The sequence below is a fragment of the Arabidopsis lyrata genome (genome assembly GCF_000004255.2).
Source record: "Arabidopsis lyrata subsp. lyrata unplaced genomic scaffold ARALYscaffold_1, whole genome shotgun sequence".
NCBI lineage: Eukaryota > Viridiplantae > Streptophyta > Magnoliopsida > Brassicales > Brassicaceae > Arabidopsis > Arabidopsis lyrata.
The window spans coordinates 7175841-7191043 of record NW_003302555.1 but is presented as its reverse complement, the minus strand read 5'-3'; the positions used below and the strand labels follow the sequence as shown (position 1 = coordinate 7191043).

General features: G+C 35.0%; 5 protein-coding genes across 5 annotated transcripts; 1 reads left to right on the top strand and 4 right to left on the bottom strand.

Moving 5' to 3' along the window:
* Nucleotides 1-1397: 1397 nt before the first annotated feature.
* LOC9326271 (glutathione S-transferase U26) lies at nucleotides 1398-2444 on the bottom strand. The gene is made up of 2 exons (XM_021015319.1): nucleotides 2089-2444; nucleotides 1398-1899 (listed from the first exon to the last, which is right to left on the bottom strand). The coding sequence occupies exons 1-2, from the start codon at nucleotides 2401-2403 to the stop codon at nucleotides 1555-1557; spliced, it is 660 nt and encodes a 219-aa protein (XP_020870978.1). The 5' UTR covers nucleotides 2404-2444; the 3' UTR covers nucleotides 1398-1554.
* A 1304-nt stretch (nucleotides 2445-3748) lies between these two features.
* On the bottom strand, nucleotides 3749-4472 carry LOC9326270 (glutathione S-transferase U25). The gene is made up of 2 exons (XM_002890162.2): nucleotides 4129-4472; nucleotides 3749-4041 (listed from the first exon to the last, which is right to left on the bottom strand). The coding sequence occupies exons 1-2, from the start codon at nucleotides 4441-4443 to the stop codon at nucleotides 3763-3765; spliced, it is 594 nt and encodes a 197-aa protein (XP_002890208.1). The 5' UTR covers nucleotides 4444-4472; the 3' UTR covers nucleotides 3749-3762.
* A 1280-nt stretch (nucleotides 4473-5752) lies between these two features.
* Nucleotides 5753-7018, bottom strand: LOC9329001 (glutathione S-transferase U24). The gene is made up of 2 exons (XM_021015037.1): nucleotides 6365-7018; nucleotides 5753-6259 (listed from the first exon to the last, which is right to left on the bottom strand). Exons 1-2 carry the CDS (start codon nucleotides 6677-6679, stop codon nucleotides 5918-5920), a joined length of 657 nt encoding a protein of 218 aa, XP_020870696.1. The 5' UTR covers nucleotides 6680-7018; the 3' UTR covers nucleotides 5753-5917.
* A 2385-nt stretch (nucleotides 7019-9403) lies between these two features.
* Nucleotides 9404-11262, top strand: LOC9326269 (ribokinase). Its single transcript, XM_002892892.2, has 4 exons — nucleotides 9404-10171; nucleotides 10314-10499; nucleotides 10635-10830; nucleotides 10937-11262. Exons 1-4 carry the CDS (start codon nucleotides 9500-9502, stop codon nucleotides 11029-11031), a joined length of 1149 nt encoding a protein of 382 aa, XP_002892938.2. The 5' UTR covers nucleotides 9404-9499; the 3' UTR covers nucleotides 11032-11262.
* A 714-nt stretch (nucleotides 11263-11976) lies between these two features.
* On the bottom strand, nucleotides 11977-13804 carry LOC9329000 (exopolygalacturonase). Its single transcript, XM_002890160.2, has 4 exons — nucleotides 13637-13804; nucleotides 12938-13246; nucleotides 12293-12811; nucleotides 11977-12207 (listed from the first exon to the last, which is right to left on the bottom strand). The coding sequence occupies exons 1-4, from the start codon at nucleotides 13802-13804 to the stop codon at nucleotides 11977-11979; spliced, it is 1227 nt and encodes a 408-aa protein (XP_002890206.2).
* Nucleotides 13805-15203: the final 1399 nt, after the last annotated feature.

The following is a 15203-nucleotide window of genomic DNA, read 5'->3' as shown; positions in this document are numbered from 1 at the left end:
ACTTTAGTATATAATTACATATGAAAATTAAGATTATATAGAATAAACAATATTTTATTGTTAGAATAATAATATGAATTTACTATTCCTATAATAAATAAAATTTTCTTTATTTTGAGCAATATAACATTCCAAAATAATTGTTTGAGAAAAAAACCATTATTTCTAATGAGATTTTTTCATAGGCTGTATTATTTACTTTTTCGGAAATCTTTATCTGAACATTCGAAACTTTTTTTTTTGCATTATACATAGTTACAATTATATTTTATAAAGTTTAATTATGCGGTTAATAATACGGTTAACCGTACGGCTAATCGTACTGTTAAATAATGGGTTTGATACGTTTCCGGTATATTAACGGTTACAGTTAGTATATTTTTTTTAACCGTAACTAATTTAGTTTTACGGTGAATGGTTATGGTTTTCAACCGTTTTATACAGTTACGGTTGAAAAACGGTCTAGTTACGATCTAAAATACGGTTATGGTTAGCTTTTGGTCATGCTTACTAGGCATGACCAAAAGCTAACCGTAACCATATGTTGTACCGTAACCGGACCGTTTCTCAACCGTAACCGTATAAAACGGTTAAAAACCGTAACCGTAAAAAATAATTAGTTACAGTTAAAAAATATATTAACCGTAACCGTTAATTAACGGTAAACATATGAAAACCGTTATTTAACCATATGGTTAACCGCATAGTTAAAACTTTAAAAATATAATTGTAACTCCATATAATGCAAAAAAAATTATCGAATATTCAGATTAAGATTTTCAAAAAAGTAAATGATACCGTATATGAAAAAATCTACGTTATAAAAAATGGTCTTTTTCTCAAACAAATATGTTATACTATTATTTTGCTCGAAATGAAGAAAATTTGGTTTGTAACATATTTTTTTATTTTATGAAAAGTATTATAATAAGTTAGGTAACTCGTAAGATTTCTCCTCCAATATTAACCGTATTGTAGTCATCAAATAACTATAACCATAATTATCCGTAACCGTTGTAACCGTAACCGTAACCGTTATAACCGTATTTAACCGTAACCGTTATAACCGTATTTAATCGTAACCGTATTTAACTGTAACCGTTTTAATTTATTTTTGTTTTTGTCCAAAAAAACAGTTTTTTTTTTTTATAATGTACCGCTTTTCATAAAGTTTTTATGATTGGTAACTGTCAAAAGCTGTACAAAGCTGTGCAGCTTTAAAATTGGTTACCAATCATAGCCGATATGTTAGATGATGATGTTGATAAAATTGATATCAGGAAGAAAAGTCCTCTGAATTGGTTCGTTAGCTGAAACGACTCCTCTATTAAACCGGATGGTTACTGAAACTAATCCGGTTTATTCAAATTGAATGCAATGTCGTCGATAAAAAAGAGAACAGTAAACATTTTTTTTTATTATGGTTAATCATACTTTCAAGTTTCAACAAAACAATTACAAATCTCACATGAAACATAGAAAAACACAGAATATAACAGTCTTCTTGATACCCAAACCATTTTATATTTTCGAGTCGACAAAACACCAAATGATCTACTCTGCTCCAAATTTCTTCCTCATGACATAAACATACTCAATGATCCGATCAGAATCAGCCAATGCCTTAACCACACTCTCTCTTTTTAAACACCTCTTGGTCCACGTAGTCAATTTAGGAAACTCTGTTTCGATACTGAATTCACCAAATTTCTCCATGGCCTTGAACCAGCTGTAGTATCCCATCAATGCAATGTCTACGTATCCAAATACTTCACCACCATAGTAAGATTTGTCTCCAAGCTCTGTTTCAAGTGTCTTGAAATGTTCCAACAATTCCTTCTTCGCTGCGGCATGTTCTTCGCCCATTGTTGCCCATACCTTCCATGATGGGTCGTAAAACTGAACCAAACAAAAATCATCAAAGTCATAAACCATTGCAAATTTTAGTTATTTTTCTTCGTTTTAAACCATTAAGAGATATCATTTACGACATCAAGAACGCCAACAAATCTTCATCTAAAACCCTAACTATTCCGGATCTCAAATTATTTATTTAAAAACAAAAAAAAAAGTGAGTAAGTTGTTTACCTTTTTGTCGATGAAATCAGCCCAGAATCTAGCTTGAGATTTCTGGTAAGGATCAGAGGGAAGGATTGTGTATGCATCGGACCAAACCTCATCGATGTACTCCAGCTGAATAAGAGACTCACAAATCGGTTTAGCGTTGTGGATGAGAACCGGAATCTTCTTGTGAATGGGGTTCATCTCTAAGAGCAAAGAAGTCTTAACCCATGGATCTGTTTCCTTGTACTCATACTTGACTCCTTTCTCAGCCAAAGCCATCTTCGTCCTCATCCCGAACATGCTTGGCCAGTAATCAAGAAGAATCACTTCGTCCGCCATTCTTCAGATCCGGTTAATTAGTTCTGATCAATTTAATCTTTTCAACTCTTGTGTTTATTTTAATGTAGATGAGGATGATAGAGGTTGAGGTTTTTGTGGGAATTTTTAGAGTAACCCACGTAGCATATGACCTATTAATTAATTTCCTTATACAAATTATTGTATTGTTCACGTTTACGCCATGATTACTAATTTTAAATTCTTTTTTTAACGTACCCTCTTATCTCTACTGTATCGAAATGTGATTTCCCTAGCTGTCAACGAATATCTCGATTCGGAAGGAGATATCACTGTCTTATTGGGATTTTTTAGACTTTTTTCTTGGGGAAGTGTTTTTTTTTCATTCCATCAAAGGAGGGTGATAAAGCTTGACTAACGCGTACCGTACCATAACATACAGTAGTACTAACATATGGTATTCCATAAAAATGACGTTTAAAGAAGAGAAAAACTCCTAAACCTGAGTTCGATTTTCCCTGGAAACAAAAACACATTTGTTTGGGAAGTCTGTCAGTTGGGCTTTGGTCCAATTGGTTTACCTAGTAGCCAGAAATACAAGCGGTCTGACTACCCCCTGGCACTTAGTCGAAAGGCATTCCAAACTCGGGATAGGCAGAGTGGTAGCCCGTAAGGGCCTAACCGTTAACACGGTGGACCAGTCCACTATGTAGCACATCGGTGTGTTCCTACCGGGGCCAACCGGATAGCCGATAGGGTTTATCAAAAAAAAAAAAAAAAAGAGAAAAACGCATGGTAGATAGTACTAGACTATCATCAGCCGCTAAACTCCGGAAAATTACATTGATTTTAGATTATGGGTCGAAAAGCCCATTCTGTATTGGACCTAAAGTATTCGGCTGGCAATATTACAAGGATTCAGTCCAATGTTTGAAATTAGTTGATATGGTCTAACATACAAAGATTATGAATTAATTGTCATTCGTTTTGGTTTGATATAGCCTCGATAATATATTCAGATTTTGCATTTTGCCAAAATATATTTTAAGAAAATCAAGGTTGTCGTCGGTTTGTTTGTTTTTTTCAATTCAGTTCTATTTCTTTGACGCTTTGTTTTGAATTTTGATTAGTAAGGACTAAGGGGAACCATTAAAGCAAATGCAACATACAGTACTACGCATGCTAAACCCCCGAACCATTAAGTAAATATTTGTATTATTTTTATGACATTAACTTAAAGATTTCCGAAACAAGGGAGAAACATAACAGAAAATGGAGCAAAAACAACAACACAAACAGAAACATAAAAACATATCAGCGCAGAGAAAGATCTATTCCATCCCAGTTTTTTCCTTTAGCTCAGGAACGAACTTAGTGATCCTGTTCGAATCAGGAAGCGACTTAGAAACACTCTCTCTCTCTCTTCACACATCTTTTAGCCCAAGCAATCAGTTTTAGACACTCCGCTTCAATGCTGAAATTCCCAAACTTCTCATATGCTTCAAACCAGCTGTAAAATCCAATGAGAGCAATATCAACATAACCGAATGTTTCACCTCCAAAGTAAGTTTTGTCTCCAAGCTCAGACTCTAGTGTCTTGAGTATCTCGATGAACTCCTTCTTCCCCGCCTCATGCTCTTCGCCTTTCGCTCCCCAAATCAACCTCGCTGAAGCATACACCTAATCACATCATAAGAAAACATTAATGTAGATGTCTTGACGAAGAAAGCTTCTATGTTTTTAAGCTATTTTTGGAAGATTGATTACCTTCTTGTCGATGAAATCTCCCCAAAATTTGGCATGAGCTCTTTGGTAAGGGTCAGAAGGAAGAAGTGGGGTTTTGCTAGGCCAAACTTCGTCGATGTATTCCATCTGGATGAGAGATTCACAGACCGGTTTACCATTGTGGATGAGAACCGGTATTTTCTTATGAACCGGATTCATCTCGAGGAGAATCGGGTTTTTGTTCCATAGATCTTGTTCTCTGTAATCAAATATGACATTTTTCTCTTCTAGAGCAATCCTCGTCCTCATTCCAAACATGCTCGGCCAGAAATCAAGAAGAATTACCTCGTCTGCCATTGTTGTTCTTGATTTAATAAGCTCACGAAGATAATATTAGGGATAATATTATTTCACATTGGAAAAGACAAGGGATCTTGATTAGTATATAAGATATATGGGCCTCTCTACTCATTGCCAATTGGTTTTGAGTTGGAAGCCCATATTCTAATAGATAATTTTGTTTGTTTTGTTTTGTGTCTAAGTATATGGTGGAGTGGAGAGAACAAGGTTTTGGTAAATTTATAGAGGAGAAACTGAAACTACAAAAGAAATCGTATCTTGCTTGCCGCTAAAGTCAGAAATGCATTAACGTGCCCATTACACTAATATCTAAATAAATCCCATTAAAGCATTTTAATATGAGGAGACTAAACTTTTGATTACACATTTTCTTTTCATTAGCTTTACTTTAAAAGTCAGAGATTAATTTAGTTTCAATACTTTGTGTTATTGAATATGAGTATATATATCAAGAGGTTTGTATTTAATATGTTAAAATTTCATGCATCCTTAGAACTTTTAACACTTATGTGACAAATTTAAAATCAGATGCTTACAGCTTACCTAGAGATTGGTAACGGTAGTATAAAATTATTTTAGTTGAACTACTCATTTATAAATGTTTTTCCGATTCAAGACATTGACCAATGACCACATGATTCACAGAGTTGAATTGATTATGCCACTGCTTACGTCATCGTACTTTTTTTCTTCCAACTTTGTATTAGTTACTTTAAGGATGACAAAAAAAAAAAAAAAAAGCAATCAAATTTTAGCTGTCTGAAACATAATCAAATTAATCAATATACATATCTCATTATATGTTCTTGGCATCCATTTCCCATTGTCCTCACTCCTCATTCTTGTATCTTTTGTGGATCTGCGCAGCATATATAGTGATAAATCAATCAAACGACAGAAATAAAATAAACGATAAACGGTGTAGAATGAGTGTGCATGGTATATAGTACCTATTAAAATTTTCCACTACTTTCAAAATTCAAATGATTAAATGACGTATCTTTGGGCAACACTAATACACTATCCGACGATATTTAGATGTATCTGGTTAAAAAGTTCTCAGTCGGTGTTTGTTAATGGGTTTAGTTTCATTTTTATCTTCTTCCTTTAGGTAGGTTTAGCATATCTCCTTGCTTATTTAACTTAATCATATTTTTGATTATCGGTATTCTTTGAATCACGATCATCAAATCTTGTTCACATGTGCGGTTATTCTTTGAATCAACGAATTATATTTAATCTTTATCATATTTAAGCAAGTGCCGTTTATAGCACCAGATTAATGTACTGTACCAACAATTCTCCATTGAATAAACAACACAACGAAGTTTATTGAAATCGAGTTTACATAAACGGGATACAAATACATGGAAATATGATTTCACAAATTGGTATTATTATGCATACATAGACCTCAAAGAAAATAGAACAAAGTAATCACAGAACATAGAACATAACAAAGAAGAGAGATTTACTCCAACCCAAGTTTCTTCCTACGGTCGGAAACGAACGTAGTGACCTTCTCTGACTCTGGCAAGGCTTTAGCGACACTCTCTCTCTCCAAACACCGTTTGGCCCACGCAATCAATTTCGAACACTCTGATTCGATACTGATATTCCCAAACTTCTCGTATACTCCAAACCAGCTATAGAATCCAATGAGAGCTATATCCACATACCCGAACGTTTCGTCTCCAAAGTATTTTTTGTCTCCAAGCTCGGACTCTAGCGTCTTGAGTATTTCGATGAACTCCTTGGCTGCTTCTTGTTCCTCACCTTTGGCCGCCCAAATCCTCCTCGCCGTAACATTCACCTGATCCATTGGTAAAAAAAGTTACACACAAGAGACTCTAGCGGACAAAACCGAACCAAACCAATCCAAAATACTTTAACCGAAACCAAACCGTAGAATTTCTACCTTTTTGTCGATGAAGTCGGCCCAGAATTTGGCATGAGCTCTCTTGTAAGGATCGGAGGGAAGGAGAGGGTTTTTGTCAGGCCAAGTCTCGTCTATGTACTCGATCTGAATGAGAGATTCACATACCGGTTTACCATTGTGGATAAGAACCGGGATTTTCTTATGAACCGGGTTCATCTCGAGGAGCAAGGAGCTCTTATCCCATAAATCTTCTTCTCTGTAATCGTATTTGACTCTTTTCTCCGACAGAGCAATTCTTATTCTCATGCCAAACATACTTGCCCAGAAATCCAGAAGAATCACCTCCTCTGCCATTGTTGTTCTTGATTAAGCTCACTAAGACCTTTTTCTTACTCTCGTTCGTTGTTTTGAGTCTGAATGTGTCATGAAGAGAAAATATGCTTGGTAATTTATAGGGGTTTTGAATCGCATTTTGCTTGCTCTTAGAGTCAAAAAGTTGTATTAAATTAATAATAGTTGTTGTTCGTTGTTTGTATACTACAAGTCGGATTGTTTTCTTTCTTTCCCTTTGGCGCACTTGATTACATCATTTTTCTTGGGTGTTACTCGTAATAATACTGTGAGTCTGTGAGTTTTGTGAATAAAATTATTTTTTAGGTTCTTGTTCAGTTTATTCAGTTTTTTTTTGGTAATGTTCAAATATTTTTTTGTTCAATACAAATAATTTTATTTACTTTGGACAATTTATTATTATTTTCCCCAAGAACATTTTTGTGAGAAATGAGAGTTGTAGGCTAATTAATCTACGTATAAATAATAAAAAGATTTTCGTTAGTTGCTTTCAAAGAAAAAAAAGATTCTCGTTAGTTGCTTAGGTCACTGCCTGCGTCAGCATGCTTTTGACGGTGGACACTTAAAAGATGATTTGTTTTCTTGTTCTGGTCAGCAACTTACACTTTTATGTAGCTATTTTAACAAGTTTAAATCAGTCGTGGATGTTCATTTCGGTTTAATTTTACAACTAATTCACAGGTTTAAGGATACAGTAGCGAATATAAAACTGAATTTACTATGAAGTATGGATTGGATATATATTATTCGATGAGGTTATAGAAAACTACCGCAACTTGAAAGATGAATGAGTTAAATCGATTGATTATCTTAAGAAGAATTGTGTTTTTGTTTCAGAAAATTTGAGTGAAATGAAAAAACTTGAAAATAGAGGTTGACGATAAGTTTTTTTTTTTTTTTCTTCCAGAAAGTGATTTATATATATTAGACAAACGCATCATCCATCAATGGGAATCCATTTTAGAAAGGCAAGTACAAGTACAAGAGATACAACACATACCTAACTTTACAAACATATAAATACAGAGAAGGGTACAACATTCAACTACTAAAGAGAAGGCTCTAACATGGTAGCATTTGATTAAAGCAAAACATCATGACTTTCGAATAAGAACAGAGAAACGAAAACCAAGTTTCGAGTCTAATCTTATAGCTTCCATCTTATGCATATGTCATGACAGCTTCTTGCACACCATCGTATCAGCAGAACATAGATTAGTAGTAGAATCTTTTGAAGACATCATGGAAATCTTCAAACTGTGACCCATCCAACTGCCAAACTTAGAACTAAAAAGTGATAAAACCTGAACTTCATTATTAAAAGCTTGATAACAAAATTATAAACATTACGAGCCAGCACATAAAGCAAGTATTCTTTAAGTCCACGTGTCACCAAACACTTCAACCCAAACCAAACAAGATAACCCATTGAAGGAGGAAAGCCACGTGTCTACATCTTGTTCGTAGGATGACGATAACCGGAACGATGATGAGCACTTCGAGAATCCGCCGGAAAACTAGTGAAACCATTGGACCGCCAGAGAAAGCTACCGGAGATTTCTCATGGAAGCTGAATTCACACCGTCCACCAAAAGGACATGGTCGAAACCCCAAAAAATTCATCATCTTTGGCTTTTTGATTTTTGCTTTACGAAACTCATTTATTCAAATAACCTTTTGCCGCAAATTAGATATACTAAATTGATCGATCCATCAAAAGATGGTACATCTTCAACTTAGATCTATCAGAAATAGAATCGCAAGAAAGCGATCTACGACAACGAAAAGCAACTAACAAAAGGCTATGGTAATAGAGATACCGTAGCTACACCGGAGATGGAAGCCGGAAACTATACCGGACGGCAAAAACACGACAACGGAAAATTCGTGTTAATGGTTAAACTGACATTGATACCGGACCTCGGCCGGTCACAAAATCCAGCAAACTAAGCCGGACGATAAGTTTAATGACCATTTTTTTTACTCTAATAAAATAAACAAATTGTTCGGCCTCTCTCGTTAACATCAAGCGCTTGTAGTGAGTGTGACTGTGGTAGATTGCTTCGTCATTAGGAATGTAGACGGTGCAGTTGCTGGTGTCTCAGGAACGTCAACGATGATAGTCAGTACGCCAAATCCATATAATTCACAATCTTTTGAACAAACTATATTCAAAATATTAAAAAAAAAAAAAAACAAGTTAAATGGATAAAAGATTTGAAAAGAACATAGAAGAACATAAGTCTACAGACTTTCAGGTGTTAAAGAACAAAAAAGTCTACAGACTGTTAAGAAAATAGATAAGTTTCTAAAGCTAAACATACTATATCCAATCAAGAACATAAGTCTCCAGAGTAAAAGATTATGAATTTGAAAAGAGGTTTAATAAAGAGAGAAATTAATTTCCTACATATATTTAAGATATTGTTTGATTTAAAAACACAAGAACACAATATTAATATTTTTTTGAGAAGATTGTTGAGATATGAGAGAAAAAATGGTTTTAATCATTTAGTTATTTTGGTTAAAAAATTACTCTATATATTTCACGAAACTTGGTTGAGTGAAGTGAGCAAACTTAAACATATTTTTTAAACTTACTTTATTCATAATAAATATTAAAAATTTAATAAGTATTAGCAAACAAACATGGATATTCTGTTAATTTACATGACATTTTTCTTTGACATGCTTTCGTTCATTTTTTTTATTATTGGACAAAAGATATGTTTAGTTCTTCTTGGTTCCGAGTTTCTGACATAACAGAGTTATTTCACAGAAGTCAAAAATCCTGCGTTGAATATCGACAAAAAGCATATAACGATGATAATGATGAAGAAAGGGATTTCACTTTCTCAATCGATCAATTTTAATCCAAACATCGAATTCAATCGACCGCAACTTCAGATCAACACTGTGAATCCAAATCTAACCCAATCTCGATTTTCCCGCCCTCTTTCCCGAAGATCCCTCCGTGTTCTCTCACTCGCCGTCGACGTCGATCCATCGGCAAATCGGAATGCTAAATCAGCTAACGCGCCGCCTCTGGTGGTTGTGGGATCTGCTAACGCCGATATCTATGTGGAGATCGAGAGATTACCCAAGGAAGGCGAAACGATTTCGGCCAAGACAGGGCAAACCCTCGCCGGCGGAAAAGGCGCGAACCAGGCTGCGTGTGGAGCGAAGCTGCTTTATCCGACTTACTTCGTTGGTCGTTTGGGGGAGGACGCGCACGGGAAGCTTATAGCTGAGGCGTTGGGCGATGGGTGTGGTGTTCACTTGGATTACGTGAGATCGGTGAATGATGAGCCGACGGGACACGCGGTGGTGATGCTTCAATCCGACGGTCAGAATTCGATCATTATCGTTGGTGGTGCAAATATGAAAGCTTGGCCTGAGAAGATGACTGATGATGATCTTGAGATCGTGAGGAATGCTGGTATTGTGCTGCTTCAAAGGGAGATCCCAGATTCCATCAATATTCAAGTTGCTAAGGTCAATTTTTTTACTTCTTTCAAAATTGAAGTTACTTCAGTGAGAGTTGGTTTAGTATTAGGAATAGGATCATATGCTTGGATCATCTTGATGGGACTGCTATATCTCGAAGAAACTTAGGTTGCTGGTGGATGTTTTGCAGGCTGTGAAGAAAGCAGGTGTTCCGGTCATCCTTGATGTTGGAGGAATGGATACGCCAATACCGAATGAGCTATTGGATTCCGTTGATATCTTGAGTCCGAATGAAACTGAGCTCAGTCGCTTGACCGGGATGCCAACTGAAACTTTTGAACAGATTAGCCAAGCTGTTGCAAAGTGCCATAAGTTGGTGAGTCCCTTTGTCGCACATTACCTATACATAAAACTCCAAATTTTGGCTAATCCTTGCTGCAACTGTACTCTTTGAAAGTGCTGGTTTATTGGCTTTTGGGTTTATAATGTTTAAGCTATGTTTTTTCCTCAGGGAGTTAAGCAAGTCCTAGTGAAACTCGGGTCCAAAGGATCTGCACTATTCATAGAAGGGGAAAAACCAATCCAGCAGTCTATAATAGCGGCTGCACAAGTGATTGATACTACAGGAGCCGGGGATACTTTCACAGCAGCATTTGCAGTGGCTATGGTAGAGGGCAAGCCACATGAGGAATGCTTGAGATTTGCTGGTAATCATTAGTGACAAACTCCAAAATATCTGGTTTCTTAACGCATAATTCAGATTAGTTTTGTCTCACTTTTGGTTATATATCTTCTTTCTTCTGCTGTCTGCAGCTGCAGCTGCCTCTCTTTGTGTCCAAGTAAAGGGTGCAATACCGAGCATGCCCGACCGAACATCTGTCTTGAAGCTCCTTAAATCTAGTATCTAAAACCGATACTCTTTTCGGAGAGGTTGAAGCACGCGAAGGCATTCAGCGGTTTCATTAGCTACACCAAATCAATGATTGTCCTATGTAGTCTCCGTCTCTTTGAACATCACTTCCTTATAGGTTGTCTGAATCAAAGATTATATATCATAATAATTTGTAGTAATGAAATTCTGATCTAAAATTTATAAGAGTTACGAGCCATTGCAAGGATCTTGGAGCTTTTGTAGAAAATGTGAAAAGCAACGCCACTTATTAGTCTATCTGTTTATCACAATAGGACATCCTTTTTCCTTTCTCAAGAGTAATACTATTATTAAATCAATCTAAGCTTCAATTAGAGATAACAATTTAAGACAATGTAAATATGCGACAGAAACCATTCATTTCTTTTTGATTTAAATCACAAATCTCTGAATCAATTCTTGTGGATAAGAAACTTCATGCAGTGACAAATCTCTCAAACTTCATTAGAAGAAACCGAACAATGGCTGAGACAAACACGGTCAACTCCGGTTATGTGAACCAGATGATATCGGACTAATAGCCGACTATCCCCACTAAAGAAATGATAGATGTCATACAGATTGCCCAACTATACAAGCTAAATTGAATAACAAATAGCTATATTTTGTTTATAAAATAGATAGTCTTTAAAAAATATCTAATGTGCTAATACTTTTAGAAATTGTTATATAAGTATCTGTTCGTATTCTTTAACTGATACAAACACATTTGATAAAACATAAAATCAAAACGTTGATGAATTCTGAAAACTAGATTTAGAGACTTTTCTAGTTAAATATAATTTCTGGATCTCACCATAATTATGATTGAGAAACATACACACCAATCACGAAGATATCAAATACATGGAAAAAATGACAGTTAATGTTGTTTATATCTTAAAATAAAATAATTAAAAAACATGACCATGTGTGGACTGGATCAATTTAGACAATGCGGAGGAATTATCCTGCCAGTAGCAGATCCTTCAACGTTATCACACAACGCAATAGCAGGACCGTCGACTCCATTGTGCGTTAAGTTAATGTCAACTAATTGAACATCTTTGCAAGGAAAGCTTTTGCTACATTGAAATTTCACAGCCACTTTGTTCCTCGACGTTCCCCAAATGTTCTTTAATGTCACGTTTTGGATCTGAATGTGAGAATCTCCCTGCAAAAAACATGATGTAACCTGTTAATTAAAGTCGATTAAGATTTTAAGAAGAGAGAAGTTTGTTTCTTGCATAATAAGTTACCAATTTATTGCAGGGCGGGTAAGGACAATACTTCTGATCAATGTTGATAGGACTTTCAACATCTATCATCTGTAGATTCTTATATACGAGATTGGAAATTACGATGGTTGAAGCTGAAGATTCCCATGTCTTGATCCGTATACCGTTGGTCGTACCGGTAAAGACCGAATCTCTAACCGTTAAACCCTTAACATTTTTCTCGTCTTTGTTTTTTCCTAAGCTTCCGATACTGATCCCATGTCCCGGTCCGCACGTGACATTATAGATATCAAAATTTGTGTTTCCTGAGAGCATTGCGATACAATCGTCTCCGGTGCTGATGTGAGTGTTTGAGATTTGCATGTTACTTGATAAAGCTATTTTGATCCCGTCAGTGTTGGGACTATTGCCGGGAGCTTTCAGGCCGACTCCGGTAATGTCGAAGTGGTCAACGGAGAAGAAATTTAAGTGTCCTGCTTTGCTGTTGAGTGATGTTATCCCATTCATTCTTGACTTTTTTACGAAATCGAACCCCATATTCTGCAAATGGTATCCAAACACCATGAGAATATGATTAAAAATCAATTTCATGCTTCAAGATTTTCTTTTTTAAAGTTATATATATATATAAAGACATAGAAAGAAAGTTCAAGAAAGCGTACGTACTATAGCAAGTTTAGGACAATTATTGTTCTTGTGACAGTCATTTAGTGACCAAGACCTTTTTCCTTGGCCGTCGACGGTGCCACCCCCGGAGACCGTGAGATAGTCGATGTAGCGGAAGTTGATCCACGTTTCCTTTTTAATGTCGTCGTTGTTCGGAGGAGCCAACAAAGTTCCATCGATGACAAACGAGATCTTACCGTTGCATGGTCCTCCAAACGTTACACCACCAAGATAGAATCTTCCTTTCGGTATGTACATTTTGCTTGGTCCATTCCATGTGCATGCATCTTTCCATGCATTTGTGAATGCCTTATATGATACGTTACCAAACAAGGTAGATTATTTATAAGACAAAAACTCTATGTAATTTATAAAATTCAAAACTTTTTAGTCACACACACACAAAAAAGCATACACCTTTCGAATAAATAAAAATTATTTCAAAAAATAAAAATTATTATTTTATTATACTTATTTTTTCATTATACTAAATAGAGAAAACATGTAATTAATTAAATTGAAATGGTTTTTAATATTCCAATATACTAAAAACACGTAAATAGCCCGTTAATTTACTTTGTGATAAAAGGTTTCTTCCTACGTTTTTTAATTGAATCAATCGACATTCTTTGGGAAATACAATAGAAGAATAAATTGAGAAAGAATATTTAATTAAAGAAAGCAGAAAATGTCATTTACATTGGTATTATCCGTTTTACCGTCACCTTTAGCACCATATCTTCGAACGTCGAATACTTTTGGTCCAGTGATCGGGCGACTTGTTGTGACGGCGTTGAACAAGAGAGGCAAACAAAAAGCCATAAACACAAAATCAATGCACTCCATCTTCTTCTTTTGGTACTGCATGCTTCTATGTCTTTCTCTCTTTTTTGAATATTTGAAATAACAAACAAATGTATAATTTTCTTTAATTAATGCTTTTAAAGACAATATGATTTGGTATTTTAAAGAAATATATCTTAAGGAACTATGCTAAGAAATCTGCAAAAAAAAGTGATTCTTGTTATACCAATTTTGGGTACAAAAAAAACAATTTGTTTCTAAAATCTTCATACTACGAGAAAAGAATTCATATTTTTCATTTGTCTTTGGGGTCTGGATCTTGTGAGATTAGTTGTATCAAATATTCTTAAAATCATGCAACAAATTACATCAACGCAATAAAAAACACTACTATATATTTTACATTTAATAAATTTAACTACTAAAATCTGATCACAGTTACTTTTAGTTGCATATGATTTTTTTTTTTTTGACGGCAAATTTAGTTGCATATGATTTTAAACACACAAACTTACATATAATATCAAAGAATATAAACCAACGTGGGTTGGACTAGTGGCACTTGAGGAGGTAATTCCAATATGGTGCCCGCAGTTCGAGGGCTAGCGTTGGCCACTGCAGTATTTACATGGCGGCTGCAGGCTTCCAGGAAACACACTAAACGTTGACTCGGATGGTCTGAAAGGGAACCGGCCTCAAGCCTTGGTGCTAGTCGGGCTTCGGTCCGGATACCTGGATTATCAAAAAAAAAAAAAAAAAAAAATCAAAGAATATATAATACAAAAAATCGAAACATCCTGTACATATATACACACCAATGATATAAATGAAAAATAAATATAAATCAATTGGGACAATATGCTAAGGACTCATCTTTTAATTACTGGGTAATTATATAGGATTTTAGATTCCAATTTTTCGTATTTCGTATAGGATTTTATAGATATATCAAACCGGTTTTCACGTGAGGTGATGTGATTCCAATATTCCATCAAATAAGGCGTGCTTTGACCCATTAAACGGTATATAATATGATTCTTTCGATATTAATAACGGTCACATAATAATAACAAAAGTCCATTTTATTATTTGGTCCGTCAAGGCTGCTTGAATGTTTAACGGTCAAACCTGTCTCACCCGTACAAGAATCACGTCAAATACCAATACAATAATTGAAAAAGACAATAAATAATTTTCTTTTATAGTCAAAGAACCTCAAAATAATATTTATTTTTGGAGTCCTCTATAGAAAGTGCTAATCTAAACATCTATCAAACTTGTGTACAAAAGAAACTATCAGATTTGTCTATCAATTATGAATGAAAAATATTGGTGAAACGTAGCACAAAAATAAACCCCACATGTGTATAGAAATTCTTGAAATAAGTAAAAATCTCCAGTTTCAGTTGACCCCACCGTTACAAACTCTAAACTAAAGTTTTTATAATGTAACCCGTAATTA

Excerpts from the sequence above, each read along its gene's own strand:
- LOC9329000 (XM_002890160.2), bottom strand. The coding sequence starts at position 13,804 with ATGCAGTACCAAAAGAAGAAGATGGAGTGCATTGATTTTGTGTTTATG. Across the intron at positions 13,247-13,636 it reads GTAAAACGGATAATACCAAT|GCATTCACAAATGCATGGAA; the intron begins GTAAATGACATT and ends GTATCATATAAG. Across the intron at positions 12,208-12,292 it reads ACCCGCCCTGCAATAAATTG|GGAGATTCTCACATTCAGAT; the intron begins GTAACTTATTAT and ends TGTTTTTTGCAG.
- LOC9326270 (XM_002890162.2), bottom strand. The coding sequence starts at position 4,443 with ATGGCAGACGAGGTAATTCTTCTTGATTTCTGGCCGAGCATGTTTGGA. Across the intron at positions 4,042-4,128 it reads GAGATTTCATCGACAAGAAG|GTGTATGCTTCAGCGAGGTT; the intron begins GTAATCAATCTT and ends TGATGTGATTAG.
- LOC9329001 (XM_021015037.1), bottom strand. The coding sequence starts at position 6,679 with ATGGCAGAGGAGGTGATTCTTCTGGATTTCTGGGCAAGTATGTTTGGC. Across the intron at positions 6,260-6,364 it reads CCGACTTCATCGACAAAAAG|GTGAATGTTACGGCGAGGAG; the intron begins GTAGAAATTCTA and ends CCAATGGATCAG.
- LOC9326269 (XM_002892892.2), top strand. The coding sequence starts at position 9,500 with ATGATAATGATGAAGAAAGGGATTTCACTTTCTCAATCGATCAATTTT. Across the intron at positions 10,500-10,634 it reads TTGCAAAGTGCCATAAGTTG|GGAGTTAAGCAAGTCCTAGT; the intron begins GTGAGTCCCTTT and ends TTTTTTCCTCAG. Across the intron at positions 10,831-10,936 it reads GGAATGCTTGAGATTTGCTG|CTGCAGCTGCCTCTCTTTGT; the intron begins GTAATCATTAGT and ends TGCTGTCTGCAG.
- LOC9326271 (XM_021015319.1), bottom strand. The coding sequence starts at position 2,403 with ATGGCGGACGAAGTGATTCTTCTTGATTACTGGCCAAGCATGTTCGGG. Across the intron at positions 1,900-2,088 it reads CTGATTTCATCGACAAAAAG|TTTTACGACCCATCATGGAA; the intron begins GTAAACAACTTA and ends TGTTTGGTTCAG.